The following is a 23,438-nucleotide window of genomic DNA, read 5'->3' as shown; positions in this document are numbered from 1 at the left end:
AATCACTGACGCAAGCGTGTTTTTTCCCCCACCCTAACAGAAAGTATAAATAGAAAGACAACAAAACAATCCTATCTCTTTAATTCATGATACTCGGAAGCAGTTAAGCAAACTCTGTCATTTGAGAGTGTCCTCCACAGGCTGGCAAAAAACAGCTTATGGTGATGTTCTTACCGCTTTAAGAATATCAAGATGCTCTAACAGAGCTATCCACTTAGTGCTAAAATGTATAAAGCACAAAAAGCAAAAGTCACCTACAGGTAGACCTAGATAAATTGCTTAAAAATGTACCGTTCCCTCATTAGACAGCCATTCATTGCATGAAAAGAGCTAAATGTATTTGTTGAGGTGTAGCTATAAAAGGCATGTTTAAAATGAAAGAGAGTTCAGAGCCTGAACGCACAGCACTGTTATTCAGAAGTAGCTTTCGAGCAGAGAGTTTCAACGGGAAGGTGCTGTTTGGTTGGACACAAATCAGCAAACGTTTAGCCGAAGTGTGAATAATTCAAGCGCGCATGAAGAACCGTGCTTTCTGAAGAGACGGAGCACAAGAATAGAGAAAAAAAAAAAAAAAAATCTTCAAACATTTGCATCAGCCTTAGAGGACAATGCGAGCAGCAGGATTTGAAACAGATTTGCAGATGCACTCTCTTTAGGCAGGGAGAATGCTCATTAAATGCAAGATGCTTCTGGGGCTCGTGTGTTTGCACGGAGGTAGAGGTTTGCAAGACTGACGTATCAGATAAAGTCAGAGTGGTTACCACACCGACGGTGTAGCAGCTGCATAATAAATGATGGAGAGAATCATGTTAGGCATGCCCACCTAACCTAACTTGAATCATGCGAAAGGGGAGCTGCTGGAATTCAAATAGACTTTCTGGTTCCCAGCAGTCGGCAGTAATAGAATGCTTTCAGGAAGATGACAGATGCAGGGGAAAGATGCTGTTTTGCACTATCTTGATTTGTTACGGCAGCCAACTTATTGGCATGATGGAGTGACAAGAAAAGCAGCTGGCATGGAAGGTAGGATTATCAAAGCTATTGCATCATTATGAATGTAATTAGAAACTGACCATGACAAAGCATATGCTAGAACGAGCTGCCGCTGATGGCAGAGGATTTGTTGCTGAGGTCTTGAAACTCTGAAAACAACATTCCTTGTGCAGAATGGATTTTGCAGTTTCATTTGTGTTTGTGTTACCCTTTCTTGCCTGCTCGCTTCCAAGCTCGGGGAATCGCTTGCTTGAAAGAGAGTGTTGTGGTAGGATGAGGCTGAAGAATAAAGTATTTTTCTAAGTCTGTGAAGCCTCAGGTAGATAGAAACAAACAAATGTGAAACAAGACGGGGAAAGGTTCCCTCCGATTCACTAGCAAGCTCTGACTGATGTATTGGCATATTCAGGAATCCCGAGGAGATGGAGATGCATGTACTGAATGCTTTTGGTATAATAAAAAGACATTATTGCAGGTCTCTGCTTTACAGTTAGTTTTTCCGACAGGTTTTATTCCCCATCAGTTTTTAGCTCTTGACATTTATTCCGTTGTTCGGTATTATATAAAGAAAATACATCAATATCTCCTGCAGGGTTTCTCAACAACTCCGGCATCTGTTTCAGCTATTGAACTGTATTCACGTTTTGCCAACTTGATGCCTACCCAGCTGGTCTATCATTTCTCGCTTGATTACTGCTCTTAATTTCTCTGTATCAGCTTGTTTCAGATAGGATTTTGAAAGCTGTTAATGAGAAATGACAGTAACTGCTAAATTATTGAGAACTGGAGTATTCTCTTATTTTTGAAACGTCAGAGAGTATTTTTGTGTGCATTTTATTAAATTCATATTCTGTGTTGCAGTGAGGTTTTCATATAATCATTTGATTTAGCTGTGACTACTTTAAAGTAGATGAGTCACAAGCATAACTTTCAACTGACTATTTTGAGAAAGTTTGAGAAAAATTTAAAGGTGCATGCTTTGCTGTATGTATCATCTTAATGTATGTTCCTTCCTCCTGTGCGCCTTCCACCCCCAACCCCTCAACCTATATACTTCCTCTCTGTCATGGTGAGCAGTCATTAAATGTATACTGTACATATTGAAATATATTTTATCACCACTAGGGTGAAACCGCTAAGCAGCTCCGAACAGGTGATTTGAACAGGTTTAAAAGCAGACGTCAGCTCGATCGGAGTGGGTTGCCCTGGGTCTAAGAAGTAAAAGTGGTGTTTTCTAAATGTAAGGTAGGACCTCTCTTTCTTTCCTCTTCAGAGGTCCAGCAAACATACAAACACTGCTTGATAGCCCACAGGATATGATTGTGTTAAATTATTTGGATTATTTTGCCTTAAAAAATGCTTTCTTTCAATGTAAACTCCCTTATTCATCAGGTCTATCATTTTTTCCGAGGTGATGATTAAGAAATCTCATGTCATACTGGATATTTGCTTTTCTGACTTCATTTTAAATGACTTTGCTGACTGTACTCTATGTAGTCTTGACAAAAGAGGATCAGGCTATTAAACACTAAATGTTGCTGACTAAAGCTGTAGCAGTTTTAGAAAGATAGATGTTTCTAGATACACAGCAGTGAGCCAGCCTTTAGAAAGTTTGAAGGTAAAGATCAGTAAAACTGATATACTGCTAGCTAGTTTGGGCATTTCCCTGCTTTGATCACCTCTGAGAGGTATTTTAAATTATTCTGTAACTGCTGGGAGGGGGAGATGTACTTTTTAACGGACAGGATTGCTATGGGGTTTGTGTAGCCAAAAATAGTTCTGTAGTTTTGATGACGATAAAAAAAAAAATTATTGTTATTCTCTTTCAGAGAAGTTCTATTAAACTTAAAGATAATTTGTCCTTGTTGTTGATGATGAAATCACAGAGAGAATAACCTATATAAACAGCTTAAGTGCCATTTAACTTTTCAGGGTAGCAATAAAACTCTTTTATATTGCATGTATTATATTTATACTCCTGAAGCTGCTAGTCACTGCTTGTCTCAAGAGTACTGGCTGGCTATCATCATACAGTAGTTACTTAAAATGGTCTTCTTGTGAGGCTGGTAATCATAACTGCATGCTGTCTGTGGGCATCATCCAGCTGTCAAGTGATTTTATAGTTTCTTCTGTTTTATCTACAGTATTTGGCTTTAGCTTTCTGTTTCGTTGATGAATGAAAATGACACTAGGTGGAGCTAGCTGTTGGTTATAAATAGAGCTACGGTAATACAGGCCCGTCTAATGAACAAGCCCCTGTATATAATGAATGTTATTAAAAATAATAATTTAAAATGTTAAGCATTGAGTTGGACCTTGGCCATGAAATTCTAGATCTGGTGGGGCTAAAGAAAGCAATTTTTTCCATTTTCCTTTCCTTTCATTATTTTACAAGCTCGTAATCAAAGATGAAAAATAATAATAGGAAAAAAGGATCTACATTCAACAAAGAGGGCTGGAAGCAAAAGAACGGAAGTAGAAGAAAAGAGGAGAGAAGCAGCAATAAGAGCCAGCAGATGTTTCCACTGTAGATACATGCAGATATCCAATTGTGTGTCTGTCTTACTTTAGCCTCCCGATGCACATAGATTTTCTCTCATCCTTACATATAAATATTATTTCCATTCTGTCTTCCTGATTTAATTTATAGAGCTGACATTTTTCACTTTAGATATGGACTGATGTTTTCAAATCTGTGCTTGGAAGGGTGCAAGGGCACAGGAAGGTGTCACTCACGTGTTGGCGAGTCACAATTAATAAAAATATCAGGGTTATTTATTGGATGAGGTGGAAGCTGGTTGTGTGTGCTCCTTCACCTGATTCTGGTTATTAACCCCAGTCAAGGATAAGAATTCTGTAGTGTTAGTAAGTGTGACAACACAAGAAAAATACACTTACTTCCAGACAGATTTACAGATATGTACCAAAGATATAGTGTATATATTCATTCGGCAAAGAAGAAAGAGAAATCAGGTTCTATGCTGATACTTAGGTACATGAACTGAAGAGGAAAAGCCAGGAAATAAATAAGAAGTGTGAGATGAGTACAGGGAAAGGGACAGGCAAAAATAGACATTAAAAATACGAGCTGTAGACCAGTCTGGCAGAGCAATGATAATAGTCATAAACATCTGTTGAGTGCAGCACTTGCAAATTCAGTCATTATCTTGTTGTTACTGCAGTAAAAGGGAATTGGGGTAGGGAGACGATCAAGGCAGTGGGGAAAACTTACCCAGGAGGGAAGTGACAGCTGCCGGACACTCCAGGAGTTACAAAGTTTAGAAGGCTGGAGATTAGCCTTTTTGAACATTGTCTGTAGAAACTGAAAATTTTAGTAGTGAGCTGGACTTGTAAGTTAGAGTCGTCCTGAAAAGGCAGTAGAGAAAACCAAGTTGTGCTTGGACCTATTGCTTGTTGGAGTAGCCTTGCAAGAAAGCCGTGCTGCATTGTCGACCTGAAGAGACCTTTTTGATTACAAGCTACACAGTTGGTGTTCAACAGCACAAGCATGTGAGAAGATCAGCTATGGTGGAGATGAAATTTATTAGCTTTACAAGATCATTCAGTATTTTATTGAGGATATAGGCCCTGATTAATTTATTCTTTTTCAAATGGGTAGTTTTAACCAAAAACAAGGCCTTTGAAATGAGCTAGGGTGTTGTTACTTCCACATTTGCTTCCTGTACAGTTTTGTCCACTGGCACCCTAGGACCTCTTGCTTTCAATGAGCTCATCCTGACATGTTATGAATGTTCCTTCTGACAACAAGAAGACGCGTGTAGTGCAGTAGCTCTTGGGTTTCTGATGGTGGTCAGCTGCTGCTTCACTCAGCTTGTGGTTTCTGCTGAACAAGGTGGAAATTCTAGTTTAGAAATAACCAAGGTGTGGGGAAGTGTCTGACTTTCTCAGGCAAGGGTGGTGAAAAGCTGAGCCAGGAGAAAAAGGAGATGTACTCCTTCTCTCCATCACTAAAATCCACTGGCATGTGGAGAAGGGCAGGAAACGGAAAAATGGCATGTAAGGTGGGGAATGGGGGAAGGGGTTCAGATGGTCCATGAGACAGCCATTTGATGAATGGATGGTAATCACCTTGCAAAAAGTGCATGAGGAAAGGCACATGTTGGAGTCAAGCTTGTCCAAGGGATATTGCTGAGCATCTGGTTATAAACTGCCAAATGCCTTCCCCCCAAAAATATTACATCTAATCACAATGTAGTAATAAATTAAGTCTATTTGCAAAGAAGGAAATATTTTTGTCCTTCAAGAGCCAGAGCTCAAACTCTGTGTGTATTTTATTTATTTTTACTTTGTAGCAGAATTAAAATTGATAACAATTTGGGAGGATTGTATTTCATAATAAAGGTTATCCTTTCTCCCCATCCCAGAATTGGGTTATTTTGTTCACAGAGGATTAAACCACCCATCCCTGAAATCATACAGTTCTAATCTCCATAGGAAATGCTGAGATTTCCAGAAGCTGCTGGTTGTTGCTAAGCACCATGTTAACTTTCTGCATGATGCTGAAAGGAGTGAAGGGCAGAGGAAAGACCCATCTATCTTAACAGTTGCTGGACTTTGGTCAGTAAAGATACCCAGAAAAAAGTGTGAAGATTTTCTGAAGGCTTGTTTCCTCTTCTCATTCCGGTGAAATTCCAATTGGAATTATTGCATTCCAATTGGAAATAACAAGAAAGCCTTCAGCTTGCTGCTGTGCTGCATGTCACAGCGGGTGGATACAGCCCATCTCCTCCTTAAACTACAAGGTACAAGCCGTCTTGCATCTTCTCTGTTCTGTGCCACTAGCTTCAAAGTGTCCACATAATACCCTGCAGAACTGGGGTTGTAACACAGTTGTTGCGGAGTTCTTGCAGAAATATCCTGGTTGTGGCAGACCCTGTGATGCAGTCATGAAAGAGGGAGAGCTGAAACAGAGACCTGAAAGGAGGGAGATTAAAGCTCTACCAGAAATGGGAAAAACATCAAGTTATAATAGTTTTGCTTGAATTTTTTTTTTTTTAATTTTCACTTATGATCTGAGGATTAGAATAAGGATGCAAGGTTTTCCTGTTTACAAAAATCAGGAACCTCCCTCTGCATTGCAGTTTCTTTAGTTTTTGTTATCTTTAGAATAGATCTTAGTCTTAAAAAAGGAATATTAGAAGAGTAAATCAAGATTAGGCACATAGTGTTTTTCATTAGTCTCCTTGAGTTACCTAGCTCAGTGTTTTACATCTGTTCTTTACAAGGTGTTTCTTTCATTTACATATCCCTAATGATATTGCACATAGTGCAACCAGTAGTCTCACTTGCTTGATGTTACAGAAACTAAGGATTGTGAAATGGTCAAAGAGAGACTTTTTGTTTCTGAGCAATGCTGACAAAGACTCTTCTTTTTTCTTTCTTTTTTTTTTTTTGACCTCCACACTCCTTCTTCCCTTCTTCCCTCCCTCGCTCCTGCCCGTGACTTGTCACAACTGGGGAAAAAAGGTAGATCAGAAAAAGGTAAAGCAAAATTTGAACCAAAACTAAGCTACTAGAAACTTGTGTTTTCTTAATCAATTTCTAGTTTCACCTTCTCCTCTTTCTGTGTCCTTCTGATGCTTAGGAATAAAGAGCATGCTGAATTTCTTTCATGGGGTCAACTTCTTTTAGCATTCGCTCCTGATCACTTATATTGATCTGTTTCTCTGAAACTTAAAAGCCACACTAAATAAAACCACCACATGCTGTTTTCTCTAGACTTTCTTTTTATGAGCAGCCTGTTATTTTTATGTAGCCATTATGCGGGTCACATATGTTTTTGCAAAAAATCAAGCAAAGATGTTGGGAAAAGGTTCATCATTTTGTCTTTTTTTTATTATTTTTTATTTAGTAAAACCAGGGCAAGAAGGAGGACCCTGGGAACTACAGACCAGTTAGTCTCACCTCTGTCCCTGGGAAGGTGATGGAGAGACTCATTCTAGATGTCATCTCCAAACAAGTTGAAGAGTGGGGGGTTATTGGAAGTGGGCAACACGGGTTTACCAAGGGTAAATCATGTATGACCAATCTGATAGCCTTCTATGATGCCATAACTGGTTGGTTGGATGAGGGGAGGGCAGCAGATGTCATCTACCTTGACTTCAGCAAGGCTTTTGACACTGTCTCCCATAACATCCTCATTGGGAAACTGAGGCAGTATGGGCTGGATGAGGGGACAGTGAGGTGGATTGAGAACTGGCTGTGCGACAGGACCCAAAGGGTAATTATTAATGGAGCAGGTTCAAGTTGGAAGCCTGTAACCAGTGGAGTCCCCCAGGGGTCAATACTTGGACCCGTGCTGTTTAATATATTCATCAGTGACCTGGACGAGGGGACAGAGTGTATCCTCAGCAAGTTTGCTGATGATACCAAACTGGGAGGAGTGGCTGACACCCCGGAGGGCTGTGCTGCCATCCAGCGAGACTTGGACAGGCTAGAGGGCTGGGCAAAGAAGAACCTCATGAGGTTCAACAGGGAAAAGTGTAGGGTCCTGCACCTGGGGAAGAAAAATGTCAGGTACCAGTATAGGTTAGGGGTGGACCCGCTAGAGGCAACTACTGAAGAGAAAGATCTAGGGGTCCTGGTGGACAGTAAAATGACAATGAGTAAACAGTGTGCTCTTGCGGCCAGGAAGGCCAATGGTATCTTGGGTTGTATAGGGAAGAGTGTAGCCAGCAGGTCAAGGGAAGTCATTCTCCCCCTCTACTCTGCACTGGTGAGGCCACAACTGGAGTACTGTGTCCAGTTCTGGGCTCCCCAGTTCAAGAGGGACAGGGAACTACTAGAAAGAGTCCAGCGTAGGGCTACAAAGATGATTCAAGGATTGGAGCATCTCCCTTATGAGGAGAGACTGAGAGAGCTGGGACTCTTTAGTCTGGAGAAGAGAAGGCTGAGGGGAGACCTTATCAACGCCTACAAGTATCTCAAGGGAGGGTTGAAGGAGGAGGGAGCCAGACTCTTTTCAGTGGTTCCCACTGAGAGGACGAGGGGCAACGGGCACAAGTTGGAACATAAGAGGTTCCACTCAAATATGAGGAGAAACTTCTTCACGGTGAGGGTGACAGAGCCCTGGAACAGGCTGCCCAGGGAGGTTGTGGAGTCCCCTTCTTTGGAGATTTTCAAAACCCGCCTGGATGCAGTCCTGAGTAACATGCTCTAGCTCTAGGCAATCCTGCTTCAGCAGGGGAGTTGGACTAGATGAACTCTATGGTCCCTTCCAACTCTAGAAATTCAGTCAGTCAGTCAGTGAAATTATACATTCCCGCAGTATGCTTATATTCAATACATCTTTATTTCCTCTTATTACAAAATACCATTTATAATGGGAAAACTCTTCTGTGATTTGATACTAATAATCCCAAATGGTATTCAATAAATATTCTCTGGGTACAAACATCACTCTTAAGAGCAAGCTGGAATATTCAGCTATTTATTTAAATGAAGGGTTTTTTCAAAGACCAAACTTTTCACTTTGCAGTTCCTTGCTGCTTTTTGTTAACTTTTGGTCCGGTATGAGATAAGGACAACAAACACCAAAAAAAATGCAACCTGTTGTCTTCAGTAATGATTCCAGGCCCTGAATTGTGACTGAATCAGGTTTGATAGCCAGGCAGAAAAGTAAAGGTATTAAATAACTGCATGTATGTGGCAAATGGTATATCTATATTTTTCTGATCCATAATGGATAGAATCTTTTAGGATGGATGCTTTTGTGAAATATTTTTGGTGCCATTGAAATATTCAGTGAATTAAGATTAAAGTTCAGGTTATTAAGAATTTTAAGATGTTTATGTTTTAATGTCTGTAGTGACACTAAGACTAATAATAAAATTACTGACTTCTCATTTCTTAGCAGCCTTGTTTTAGAGTACTGAAAAGCACAAGGGATTTTTATCTTATGAATGAATTTTGTACTTGGCAAAACACTTCAAAAACAGTGAAATGAATTGCCAGCCCAGTTGATCCAGTCATTAAATGTGTCTTTTCAGGTGTTGCTTCAGAAGCCAAAAACAAAAAGCATGTCACAGATGTTGGTAAATCCCAGTAACTAATTATATTTATTCCCCGGTTCTGTTGTTTTTCAAAACTTCAGAAATAATGAGGATTAGGTAAGTGATCAGTTATGATACAGCCTGAATCAAGATCAAAGAAATCCTAAGACAGTTAGGGTTATGAGGAGGATCTCAGGCTACTAATTTAAGGATGTAACTAGGAATCGGAAATTCAAAATGTTTGATATAACTTGGCACTGTATGCAAACAAAAACTGGTGCCGTCATCTGCACTTGGAATGTGAAAGGTCAGATATGGTTTTCTTCCTTCAGAGAAGCTACACTTTAATTTCTTTAAAGTTCTTTTAGCGAGTTAAAAATTCTGTAAGTGGTAATACCTCATTGTCTGTCACAATACCTAATTCCACACTTTTCTTAGAGGCACTGTTCGTTAAACTATATGGGCCTAATTGTGACTTTTAATCATCATCATTAACCAAAGTGTTAGTGCAGATAATAAAGGTCCCATAACCATAGGGAAACAGTGTGTTGCTGAAGAGTATCAATTAGGATTATTCCTCTGGCAACAAGCAAATCAATTTTGCAGGAGTCCTTAGTGAAAGTATTATTTAGTATTCTGTAGTATCACTGCCATTCTATGTGACCTGGCTGACCTGACAAATAACCAGCAGTCCAAGCAGCCCTATTGGACTATGTGTATCACATAGTTTCTTAAGCCTAGGGAGCAGAACGTTTATTAATTTATTATTATTTTTTATTGTGAATATTTTATTGTTTATTGTGTGACAACAATGTGTGTGGCACTTGACAAAGCACAGAGGAAAGTGACTTCTGTCCTCTAGAGAATGATGTATAATTAATATGATGGGTCTGGTTTGTATCCTCAAAACCAGACACAGAGTGATGGCTGTAAACCCTGGCCAGCTGTGAGGCTGTAACATACCCTGAACAGAAATGGGATTGCATTTTGTGGCCTTCTTGTTACTAACACACAACTTGAGAATTTTACACTGGATGGTAATTGTATCACACAGAGACCCACCACCCATTGATGATTCTGAGGTGCCATGGAAACACAGAGGAACACACAGTAGTTGTTGTAGTTTCTGTCAGAGCCAGGGGTAGGTATGTCATCGGGAATCCTTAACAGCCTGTACTTCAACAGAAACCATGAAAATGAAAGAGAGGGAGAAAAAACATACAAACAAAATACAAACTAGTCCATAAGATGTGGGAAAGCCAGAGGCTTCAATTTAGAGCATCAACTTACTCTGCGGTTGCTGCATGTAGTGTTTGGCATCTGCTGGGTCAGGACTTAAATTTTTTTCCTGAGAGAACCACCACCTCAGAACAGTTGTATGCATTATTATAATTCAGGAGACAAACCCAGGTATTTGGGTTGTTTTGCAGCATAGTTTTCTGGTTTAACACCTTGCCCCAGGATTTGTAGAGATACTGGAAGCACAATAAAACTATTGAGGAGAGGTGAATCAGTGCTGAAATTGCAAGTCTTATTTTTTTATCTGGGATTTTATTTGGTCCCAGCTGTCTCAAGTGAGTTTAAAGGAAAAAGAAACTAATATTAGAATGGCTGGACTGATCTGCATTGATAAGACTGGAAAAGCCGCCAGTGTAGGTGTGGGACTGGCAAGCACTAGCCTTGCCCATGGCAGCACTCTCCTGGAGAGGCAGAGGAAGAACCACAGAGAGAGGTTTCAGAGGTGCTGATGCCTGTTTCCTATGTGACTGCACTGGGTGTAGGTGGCAAGGCTGGGAGGAAGGGGCTGTAAGGTTGACCTTCATGAGAAAAGGGGACAGTTCCAATGGACACAGCTAGATCCAGCTGGCCTCCTAATGGACCTGCTGCTGGGCACAGCTGAGCCCCTCAGCCAGATTGTGGCACCTCGGGGAAAGCCTATTTAAGAAAGGGAAAAGCATTGAGTGAGGGAGAAAAAATTATGAAGCAGCAGGGGGAAGATCAAGGTCAGAGAAGAAGAAGGGGAAGAGGTGCTCAAGGTCCTTGAGAGAGACTCCTCTGCAGCTTCTAGAGATGACCACTGTGGAGCAAATACCATACTGCAGCCCATGGAGGACTCCACACTGGAGCATGTGCCCTAAAGGAAGCTGCAGGCCATGGAGAGCCCACAGAGGCAGATACTTCCTTAAAGACTGCAGCCCCTGGGAGGACCCATGCTGAAGCAGGGGAAAAGAGTGGCAAGGAAGGAGCTTCAGAGAGGAGCTAATGTGACAGCCCCCATTCCTCATCCTCCTGTGCCCCTCATGGTGGGGCTAATGGGGAAGGACTTGGAAATGGAGGAGTGGAGTGGAGCCAGGGTAAAAATGGGGCATGGGAAGCTGGTGTTATTTCAATATTTTTGTCTTTGTTTCTTACCATCCAAATCTACTTTAATTGGCAATAATTTAATTTTTTTTTTTCCTAAGTTGAGCCTGTTTTGCCCATAACAGTAATGGTTAACTAATCTCTCTGTCTTTCTGGCAACCCAAGAGCTTTTTCATTTTATTTCCTCCCCTATCCTGGGGTGGAGACAGAGTGAGAGAGAGGCTGGGTGAGTGTAGGTCAACCTGACCCACCCCCTTGGTTGGACAGGATTATTCCAAGTAAGCTTTCCAAACTATCAGGAGGTAATGACTCAAGGTTAGTAATTTTTAGGGATAACTGATATTAGAATGGATGGGTGTGGACCACAGCTGATACTTGTTAAAAAAAGAAAGGTTGTAAAATGAAACCTCTCTGCGTTTGACACAGCAAATCACTCCAGAGTCACTTATCCTGAACTTACCCTAAAAAGACATATGAAAATACATCAGGAAAATAGCATTATTAATAGTTGAATAAATTGTGTGTGCCTGCACTAAGATCAGGAGTATGGGGAATTATATTTGGGAAACATCAAGTGCCTTGGCTTTGCTAATATATTTGTGTACCAGAGAGGGATTACATCTATCAGAATTTTTCATTGGCTGTACTCATAATATATGACCTGAAAAAACCCGCACTACTCAAATAGGTGTTTGTGGCATTTCACAACACACTGGGTTGTACAGATGTTATCTGTTGTTTCTAGTGAAGGCTATTACAGCGTTTGGATTGTTTCATCATTCTGAGATAATCAGTGAAGAGAAAATATATTGTGTCCAGGCTGATAAGGTTTTAAGAAATGTCTTACTGAGCTGCTAGCAGATGGGGGAAGAGCAAACTGTCATTTGCAGGATGTTGAAAGCTGTCTACCATAACAAGTTGTATTCTGGAGGCTGTGATCCTTTTTCACCATGGCTAACATGATCCAAGTTTGAAACAATAGAGTTGTTCTGTAAAAGAAAGGTTGTAAGCATGAAGACTGAATGGGAGTGGGATGAGGAATGTTCGAATGTTTGTTATGTTCAGGAGCGGCTTTGGAGCACCCAGCTGGAGACTTGTGTGAATGATATCTCAAGACAAACTTGTTTAAACTTTTTAAAAAGATTTATTTCGGGAGTTAAGTAAAAGGTCAGAAGATACTATGTGCAGGGAGCGTTACCTTGGGACCATTTTATCTTATTCATTACTGATTTCAGCCCTGTGACTTGGAATTAAAAAGCTTTGTTTCCCACTGTTGGCTCTTTGAGCTCCAGACATTGACAGTGACAACACCAGGCTCCCTTCTGCCTGGAAAATGGCCAGAGTCCCTCTCCAAGATTTCACTGAAAAATGGGAAAGCCTTGTGTTAATCATTGGGGTTGTAGGGCTTTGAAAATGTAAAGGGACGATTTCTTTATCAGAGGCAGATAAAGATCAGAGTTGTGTTATTCATTTTTATTTATTTGTTGGTCTTTGGATTGTACAGCAGACCAGTAGTGGTTTTGGCCTGCTTCTTCTCAAATTTGTGAGGAAGATGTTATTTATGTCGTCTTTATGTGTATGTTAGAGAAGAGGGTTAAACATCAAGGTGGATGTCAGTGTTCACTGGAGACACTCGTGGAAATCTGGCTTTTCTTGGATATCTCTCCTACCTTCAGTGAAATGGAGTTGGGGAGGAGGCAGCGAACTGGTTAGAAAGGATCGGGTTCATCTGTTACTTCTGGAGTCCAGTCAAAGGGTATTTATGGAAGCCTGGCAGTACTTTCTCTCCTTGTAACCAAAGAAATTAAATTACCCCACCCCATTACCAGAATAAAATGTTAATCTTCCCTGTAGACGCATTTTTAGATAAGATCTGTGATGTTTCTTTATACACTCTGGCATGATGCTTAGCACTGTAAGTCATTTGTCTTGCAGATTATACTTGCAAGTAGACTGGAATAGTCCAATTCCTTCTAGGTAAGTAATGAGCTCTGTTGCTCAAGAACAGCATAAGAAATATGCAGTGAGTTATTATGGAACTTGAAAATTCAGTAAGGGAAAGCTCATCTATACATGAAGCAGGATTAATTTCATTAATCACATTCTTTTGTTAGTGTAGTTTCCTAAATTTTGACCTGTTCATTCAGGGCTTTTTTGATATTGTATTGCCTACCAGGTTGCAGTATCGAACACTTAATTAATATTAGTACTACTGCTATTTCAAGAATAGAGTAGGGGTTTAAGTACCTACTTAATTAAGCCAGAACAGGTCTAAAGCAATGAGAGTTTTCTTTTCCTGGCAGGAGAAGTAAAGGTGGGGTAAGACACACCTAAAATTAAACAGTTGTTAGGGTTTTTTTTGTAATCACTGCTTGAAGAACATTGAGTCCCTTAAGAGTACAGAGGGAGAGAAAAGTTACATGTGGAAAAGTTACCGAGGTCTAAAGAACACATCAAAGGGATCCATTTTTGTGTTTATTTAGAAAACGGCTGTCTCTGTGCATTTCGAATGATTCTCAGCATGGTGCTCTCATAGTGCATGTGTTCAGCTCAGAGCAAAAAAAAATGAAGATTCAAGCCCTCAAAGATTTCCTTCCTTGTAATCCTGTTTACAGCCATTTAAGATCAAATCTGAAGCTTAATAGTAAAGTAAACGTTGTTAACCCTGGAAAGTAAACAGCATGAGAGTGATTGAGCTTTTTCCCCTCAGGAGAGCAGATAGGGGGAGAGAGAAAAACCTTGAATAAAATAATTAAGAGAATTAATTGTTTCCTTTTTACCTACTCAAGTATTTTATTCTGTGTTTCTGAACACTGAGTGTTGCATGTAGTCTATCAGAACAGTTCTCAGAATTCCGATTTTATACTTCAGTGAAACACTGTGTTTGTACATGTGGGGAGGTGAACTGACAAAGAGTATTGACAGGAAACTGTTTCCAGGCGGGGAGACACTGTGCCACACTGAAACGCATCCATAGGATTGCTGAAAATGTTACAGATAACTATATGAAGCAGCCTTGCATCTCATGCTTAGTGTCTGAACATCAAAAGATGTATCGTTTGGTACTGGTGCTCTCTGTTCAGGTCTGTTTGGGAGCATATAATGGATTGAGGTTTACAGATGAAGAGCCCCTGAACCCATCCCCAAATTTCATCCCAAGCTGTAACCTCTCAAATGGTAGAAGCAGTAAGTTCACTTTCTACATCTCCTGTTGCAAAAGATGAATAGAAATTAGCAGTGGAATACCTAGACTTGTTCCCTGTGAACTGATGTTATAGTAAATTTGATGGGGCAGGTATATTTATGTCCTTTATCAGTTCTCCTAAATGCAAGAACAAGAATATATCCAGGGAAATTGAAAAGCACTTCCGTGAGAAAGCAGAACTTTGGAGCTTGTTGCCATTAGATGCAAGGTGAAAAAGGAGTCACAATTGCAAAGTTTCAGAAAGTGTGTTTAGGTTCCAGTTCGATGTTTAACTGATAAAATCAGCTTGTTCGGTGTTTATTTGACTATTTTTCATCCTTTTGCAATCATCCGAATAGTTGACTCTGTCTTCTGTGATCAGTGTTACAACAGCTAATGCGTTTAAAGTCAGCCAACAAACGGGAACACTTTCTTTTTTAGGGCTTGTCAAACATAGTTGTTTAAGGGTCCCTCTTAAAATGTCTAAATGAAATCAGCGTTATTTATTTTGGTATAATTATTTTGCGATTTCATTTTATTAATGAATGATTAATGACATTTTTAAAGTGAAAATATATTTTTTTCTTGTCTTTCAGATTATATTATTTTCACATTTTATTTTTTTATATTTACTACGTCTTCCTTGCACTTTGACTCCTTTTTAATTTGCTTTTTGTGCTGTCTCTTATGATGCTTGTAGGTAATATTCAAGATAGAAGGTGCCAGTAGTTAGTACTCTTTGTTAAATTTAACGCATATCATTCTCTAGAGATGTAAAAGAAAGTGTTTGGCTGTTGAAGCTCTCAGATAAAAGCCAAAGTGACACATATTTCATGCATCGCATCAACCTGTTTTGCATGCCACTGTCATCCTGCCTGAAGTTGTGCAAGATTAGATTCAAGCCACGCAAAACAAACAAACAGGACAGGTATGTTGCTGCCTCTTTGAACTGTGTGTATCACATTGACTCCTCTGTCAGATATGCTTAAACTGGAAAATAACCAGTGGATGTGAAGTGCACTCACACAGAAGGTCTCAATTGCTGCCCAGCCATACTCAGTAGGTGTGGCAGCATTTGCTGTTCATGTAGCATTGACCAGTCTTTACAGCCTGCCCACTCTGTTACTAATGTAATTGTAGAGAATGAGTCATGACTTAGACCTTAGACTTATTTAAGATTTGTGTCTTCTCTGTTATATCCTGAATCACCATCTCCTCCTCCTCATCAGCCCTTACCATGTTTGTTGACATCCTGTCTGGAATTACCCCTGCAGTAGGATTCTCTCCAGCAAAGACAGCTCTACCTTAACATATTATTCAATCTTTCAGTAACCTGTAGCTGTGTTTCAAGCTTGCAAACAGGTTATCAAACAGGTAGTTGTTTTATTATGTTTTTTTAAGTTACCAATAAACTTTTTTTTTTAAAAAGAGAAAGACAGCTTCTTTGGATTTAGTTTCCCTAAGGCCTCGATCTTTTTTCCCCACACTTGGAGGATAACTTGTCCGCTTCTGTGTAGATATTTTTAGTACAGCTGGGGAACCTGTGGGTCATTGTGGCATATTTTCTTAGCTTAATCTGCTGTTACTTATGCTAATGAAGCTTGTGGCTCTGAGTTTGTGCTTCACTTTGGCATATTGCCACTTCTGCAGTAGAAGCCAAAGGTGACTTTATCCACTCCACCTGAGATGTTCTTTAAGCCCATTTTATGTTTCCAGTGATTCACTTTTCCAGCAGTCATAGAAGAAATCCGTCTTAGTTAGATGAACAGAATTTCTGCCTGATCTTGTACCTTCTTGTTTTCTTCTAGAATATTGTGCTAAAGAGGGAAAGGAATAAGACTTGGAAACTCTGCTACTTCTTGTGCCTACTTCATACTCCTTTGCTGACCCTGTGAATACAAACTAGCTAAAGCCTTACTTAAATTGTTCAGCTTTTGCCTGTGCTTGGATTTCATGATCATAAAACGTAGCTTGTATTTGGTAAGTCTAGGCAAAGTCTGTGTTCTTCACTGTCATTCTTCCAAAGTGATGGAGTGGGAAATACCATCTTCCTGCAAGTTGAAGACAATCAAAGCCTAGGGTTTTTTGAATCTAGCTTTTGCTCCAACTTATGCATCCTCTGAACTAAAGGATGAACTAACTTAACCTCCTAAACAAAAACTTTCATTTCAGTCTTTTATTAGAGCTCCACACATACTCTACCTTTTAACAAGCAGAAATTCAAAGTTTTAATCTTGATCAGCCTTTGACAAGTACACAGAAGACTATAGTGTCCCCAGGTAATACTTGACATCTTCTCCTGTTTTCTCTCTCTCTTCAGTTGACCTGTCCATCCATTTCAGAGGAATTCAGGAAGGAAAAGGCTGAGATTTTTTTGGTATCCCAAGAAAGGGATTGCTGGTTCACATGTTTCTAAGCCTGGGATTTCACATTGTTGTTGTCATTGAAAGCAGGGACAAAGGTGCTATTTGTCTTCTCCTACTCAAAGCAGCAGGGGAGCAGATGTTAGTAGGAATGGTGCTAATAATCTGCAGTAGAAACGGTGGTGAATCTACCAGGAAAGATCCCTGGCTCACTGTTTTCAACTGCTTTAGGGCACAACTACAACGCGCAGTGAAAAGAGCCATGCCAGCTCCAAACAAGCCAAATCTGGAACTGAAAGCTGTTTAGCTATGTTGCACAGGGAAATGGTGAAGTATCCAGGCCCACAGACTCCTGAAATGTGCTGCATCCTAAGGATTTCTCAGATGATCAAAGGAAATAAGAGGGGGGAAATAAATCCCAAGAAAGTGCAGTGGAAAATTCATCAAAATGCGTGCATGTACGTATGTACGTACGTATGCACATACACACATTCACAAATTGACAGACTTTGCTAACCAACTCTATTTATAGTACTCTTTATCCCTTTCCTGCCTGCAGTACTTAAAATGTGGTGACCTTCTACAGATTTTAATTTAGTTTGAGGCTAAAAAATTAACTGGAAAGCTATCATCACATACCTAGTAATAAATACAATCTCCAATTCAATATGCTTCTTAGTTTCTGCTGTTGCCTTTAAGTTGAAAGCAAACAAAAGCAACTCCCTTTAAGCTCAGTTTCTCCCCAAATTGGCAACATTAACAAATGCAGGAACAGAACTGAATGTGTTTATGGCAGTCATGATAATTATGGAACACAAGATTAACCTAGCCAGAGAAGATAAATATCTTGGTATTCGCTGCAGTGATAAACTGACTTTGGAATGCAGCCTGACAGAGTGGCAGATGAAATCTGATTTTTCTAGCTATACATAGCTCAGAACAGGCCACTGTAATATTTTTTTGGATCTAAATGTCCCAAGAACCTCATGTTGTCTTTGTAGCATGGGTAGTTATTCTTTTATAATATTTTATGGGAAAAGTCTGTAGCTTTAGTGATGAAGATAGGTAGCAGTCTTTGAAAGATGCTGAAAATAGCAGACCAGCTTGAGCTGTACTACATGAATATTGCCTTAATTCTGAATTAGATCTTTCTCAAAGGCCATGTGTTCCAGGTCGGTCTGTCCATATATTTGAGTTTCATTGTTATTGTATGGCATACTCTGTCTCAATAAAAAGTAAGTAAAATTCTTCTAGGGGATAAGATCAGGTTTGTCTGAGCTGTGGTTGACTGTGACAAAACCAAGCTAAATGTGTATAATTTGTGAAGAAGAATACTGTTATCTTTTCCCTAAATTGTGGAGGTAAGAAAGATGATATGATGGTGGAGGAGTCAGAACAGTTACTAAATATTCACTGGTCTGGTTCTCTGTGTCACTTGAAGTATTGTAAACAAGTATCTGCCCCCTGTTAGTTTCTAGAGATGTCCTCTATACATGGAGAGAAATTTCTCAACAACGTTGGTTCATTTTTTTAACTAAATAAAAATGCTTCAATGCATTTTTAGGGGAGGTCTTCAGTAATTTCAGGAAGTCATGGAATCTTTGCTTCAAATCTTCAGCAGCCAGCTGTCAACACTTGCAGAGTCTCTGGTGCCGAACTTGTGATCTGTAGTGCACTCTTTTTCCTTCTGAGGGAGGCACACAGGTCTGCAATATAAGTGCAAGAGAGGGCCCTGACAGCACCTCTGTGTTCTTTTCCTGAGCTCTGTCAGCCTCTGCCTGTGTGGGTCAGAGTTTAAGACCAGGGAGGACCATTAGATGTTCAGCCTGACCTCTTGTAAATGACAGACCTTCGCGTTCCACATAGGTACTCCTTTATTGATCCCGATAAATTCCGTTTGGCTAAAGAAAGGCACCCAGGAAGACAACAACAAATGGCGTGTGCATTACTACTCTTGGCAGTGTGGTTGTATTGGTTAATCACCCTTTCTAAACAGATATGCCACCCGTAGCTCAGAGCTTGCCTCAGCCTTTCAGCTCAGTCAGCAGGCACACTGTGCTACCTGTCACTACTTCTATTCTCAATTCTTGACTTGATCCATTCATTGACTTTGTCAATTGATGTGTTGATTGAGGACTCTGATTTCTCCGTATCCCCAGCCAACATTTTCCTGTGATCTCTCCATGAGTACATTTCCCAAGTGTTTGTCTTCCCTTTACAAATGTGTATTTCCCTGGTTTCCATCCCCTTCTCCTCCCCTTGCATTCATTGTGTGTCAGCTACGCAGTGAGTAGCGCCTGACACCTCCTCTTCAACAGTGCATAAATACACTACTCTGCTACTCTTGATCTTGGTCCTGTGGTGGCACACCAACACTTCTAATTATAATAAAATTTCAGACCTAGTATTTGAGACATGCTTTTGTAACTGGTACTTGAAAATAATTTTTCATCAAGAAACTGTGACCTGCTACTGATTGAAGTGATTAGAAACAAATACTTTCGATGGCTGTATTTTCTTTTGAGGAAAGACGGGAATGGAAGGGTTTATGGTGTCAGGAAATTTGAATTGTATTGGTTCTTAAGGAAGGTTACAATTCCTAAAAAGACAAACAAATGTTGTTGTTTGGAAAGTTATGCTTGAGTTACCGGTCTTGGATTAACCGCCCTATTGTCTTCCTGGCCTCTTCCAGTGTCTGTCTGCACCTCAACCTGAGGCTCCCTCCACCTTTTGAGTGAGGGTCATTATGTTTTCGAACTTCATTCATACACACACAGACAAATCTGGCAAGCTTCTTATACTGGTATTTTCTCTTCATTCTATATGTTAAACATTGATTTTTTAAAGATTGCTTACTGCTGGGACTCATTGTAGAAGAATGGCTTTTTGAAATAGTTTCCTTCAACTTCAGAAGATGATCCCTTTTAAAGCACAGTGTGTATTTTCTCTCTGCTGGTGGCCATTGCTCTCTCTGAATCTTTGTTTCAGTTCATTGTTTCTCCCGCATCCAAATGGAAAGTGAAAGATGGATGGTTTATTTTGGACATAGGCTTGATTCATGAGTCTTTGAGTTTATTTTAGTATCCTAGCATACATGTTTCAAGTAGGTAAATACATTAATGGTTATAGTTTTATTACTAATTAAAAATATTTTATTAATAATTAAAAAACTCATATTGCCATTACTATACTATACAGCTTTTTGACTAGTACTTCTGCTAATGGACGCTTACTTTAAGAAAAAGATCTGCAAATTATTTCACTGATTTCTGAGAGCGTAAGGACTAATAGAGTTAACAGCACTATTGTGTGCTTTCCTTCTAGAATTTGTTTTGATGCCAGTTACTGCCCTGAACAGATTTTTGAGAACAAAGTTTTCTGCTGCTCAGAGTTCATGTTGAATCTTGATTCAGCAAAACTCCTGAGTATTTGAAAACTCTATGTATGCCCTGAGCTTTGACTTGAGTGTATATATATTTTTTTTTAGGCAGAAATTTTTGTGCTGAGGCAGTTAGGTTTGTGGAGTTTATAAACCCTACAAGACAGAGGCTTTCTTCTCAGAAGCTATAAGCTGTATAGCATTCGATTCAGCAATCATTTTTTTATTCATGCTCTCAATTGTCCAAATAATTGTCATGTCTCTTTATATTCGCTGTGTCATAATGCAGTATGTAATGTAGCATGCTTTGATACGAAGGTCAAAATGTGCTCAAAAATTATTTAGCATTCAAGTGCTAGCAGAGCCCTTTGTGCATCTCTTAAAGTATGTGTGTGGAAATTACTTACATTTTAAAAATACTTGCCCAAATTATGTTCTTGTGTCACTTCAGCAAGGTTTCAGCTGTGAAATTCAGTGCAGAATTGGGCCCCATTAACACAGAAGCAGCTCGTCAAGTTCCTAGAAGTGATTTAAGTCTTATTAGTGCAGGTATTGTGTGATACTGAAGCTGAAGCTGACAGGTTCTTCACTTCAGACAAGAGTAATCAAGGGGTCCTTTGGGATTTTTTTTTTTTTGGAGAAAGGATAGGAGCATTGTTACACAGCAGCCTTCATTAAAGGTCAGAGATTTCTTTGGACATAAGCTTCTACTATTGAAGATGCTGCTGAAGACATATTATTATGGGGAGGAACTAGAAAAAGATCTGTTAATATGCCAGCAAGCCTCTCAGCTCCCCAGGGGCTGGGTTTCAGCATGGTTATTACCAGTCACATCAGCATCTTCCTATATTCTCTTTTGCAGGAAGATCCTAGCTCCCTCACTCAGTGCTCTGCGTGCAGATTTGTTTACTCTGACCATGCTCCAGACGCACTAAAAACTGGGCATGCTAACACTGTGATAAATAGATCTTAGTAGGTTTAGTAGCTTGGCTTTAACAGGTTTTTTTGTTGTTTTTAACGGGCTTTGTAGTTTAATAGCTCAGCTACTCACCTGTTGCATTTGGGTCAGGGCATTGGCACAACAAATTTTTATGTGCCTGGAGAGCAGGCAACAGGGGTTTGTATTTGCCTCAGAAAGACCATGCCAATATACACCTCAAGAGAATGAGTTTCCTTGAGTTCTGCCTGTCAGCGCTAAGGAAAAAAGTGGATTAACTCAAAGACAGGACCACTGACTACAAAGGACAATGGGGTTCATTCCTGAAAGCTGGTTGTTGCTTTGGAGATGAGTTGGAAAGTCGGAGAGGAGAACTGGGAATTTCTCTTAATGATGAGTGAGATAAAAAGAGGAAATGGCCCAAAGATGACAGAAGTGGGGGAGAGGTGAGGGTGGGTGAAGAAAAGCTAAAAATATGATGAAGAGGAAGGAGAAGAAGAGGAAGAAGGTAAGAGTGGTGGAGAGGTGGCCTCAGCCACAGGTTACTTTGTCAGCCACAGGCAGAAAATTCTTCTGGGAAGTTTGCATCTGGGAATATAATAAACAATACAAAAGCATACACGTTGGTAAAGTCTGCGAATTTCAAGGAGTTGTAAGGCAGAGGAACAAGTATCTTATTTCAGATTATCCCAAAGTCCCAGCAGAGTAAAACTATTCTGTGAGTATTCCAGGTAATAGGAGTGTCTCAAAACACTTCCACCTACAAAATAGCCACCAAATGGAGACTTTCTCTTTAATAACTCATCTGCCTTTAACTGCAGCTGCTTCTGGGGCCAGATATAGAATGATTACATTATAAATATCAGGTTTCCAGGGTAGACCAACGGTAAGCTAAAATGTCAGTTTGCCTAGTGCAAACACTTGACATATGTTGAGCTGAATAGGGAGTAATGAGGTTGGAGACTGTCTATTTGCTCCTGGTCATCTCTCTTTAGAAATTTTTTCTGGGTACACACTTGACAGGGAGTAGATGGCTGGCACTATTTCATCTCCTCTTTTCAGAAAACGTTCGCCGACTTAATGTGCAGGGAGCTGAACTGCTAATGCTCTGTGTGAACTTGTCTCGTGGCTGGACTGTCAGAATGATTCTACTGTGGCTTTAATGAACTAGATGTGAGGCCAATTACAGCCTATAAAAGCTGTAATGGTTAATTAAACTATAGCTCTTACTTCAGTCGGTCAAACCTGAAGGCTACGGAAATACTAGGTGTATATCTGAAAGTGAAGCATCACTGAAGCACACAAAGATTCTTTCTCTTCCTAGATACTTTTCTTTAATATGTCCAGATGAGATGAGCAGCTGAATAAATTCAAGTACATTTCCTTTTTAAGAGACAGGGAGCTTACTTAACGATTCCCAACCTGCCCCTTTCATTCCTGTTTCTAATGCACCATCACTTCCACCCTTCTCACATCAAAGAAGAGATGAAAATGGCACCCTACAGAGATCATGAACGCTGCTCTAAAAGTGCTAGCAATGAGAGGTTGATTTTTAGTTTAATATGAAGCCCGCAAGCAGCGACTGCCTGATTTCTGCCTTCCTCCCCCATCTCCTCTCTCCGGGGATGCAGGTGGCTGTGGCAGCACTGCAGCCCCATGTTTACTTGGAGTGTTTGGCTCCTGTACCCACTGTGGTGGCAGGATGCCGAGGGGAGGGCAGGGGGCTGCATCACCTCCTTTTAGCTGATTGGTATTTCCATGTCTTAGCTGTGCTGGTGCCTACGAGGGAGGACACGTACTCACACCTTGTCTTGGGGGCTTTTGCGGTTCTCTCTGCTCACAGCTTCTTCTCAGACCAACAACCAGGTGTTACAGGAGTGTCACATCTGGCCAAAAGGGGCTGGGAGCAAGTGGCACCCTCCTCCAACGGGGCTCAGACCACCCTCTGCAAGGGAGGGAGGAGGAGGAATACTGCAGCATGGAAAAGGCAGAGATATGCTAAAGAAAATGTCTGAGGAAGAGATGGATCCTGCCTTCCACTGAGAACATGGTCAGGAGCAAGAGGCACGTGCAACCGGGACCACCATTGGGAGCTCCTGCGCTCCCTGCCTGACAGCATACTCCTCCAGACGGGATGAGTCTCCAGCCCGTAGGGCAGTGTCAGGCCGAATGGCTTTCCCAGAGAAGCCTCCATGTAGTTTTTAAAGTG

At 40.4% G+C, this 23,438-nt stretch overlaps 1 protein-coding gene across 1 annotated transcript in view; it reads left to right on the top strand.

Moving 5' to 3' along the window:
• The first annotated feature begins 911 nt into the window (after positions 1-911).
• DMD (dystrophin) overlaps positions 912-23,438 on the top strand; it is a 1,195,780-nt gene continuing 1,173,253 nt past the window's right edge. Inside the window, exon 1 of the mRNA XM_014954058.1 lies at positions 912-1,023. Within this exon, the coding sequence (XP_014809544.1) occupies positions 927-1,023 (97 nt within the window). The 5' untranslated portion in view covers positions 912-926. The remainder of the gene's footprint in view (positions 1,024-23,438) is intronic.

This window comes from Calidris pugnax, unplaced genomic scaffold, assembly GCF_001431845.1.
Source record: "Calidris pugnax isolate Ruff unplaced genomic scaffold, ASM143184v1 scaffold246, whole genome shotgun sequence".
Taxonomy (NCBI): Eukaryota; Metazoa; Chordata; class Aves; order Charadriiformes; family Scolopacidae; genus Calidris; species Calidris pugnax.
This window is presented reverse-complemented; position numbering and strand designations above follow the sequence as displayed.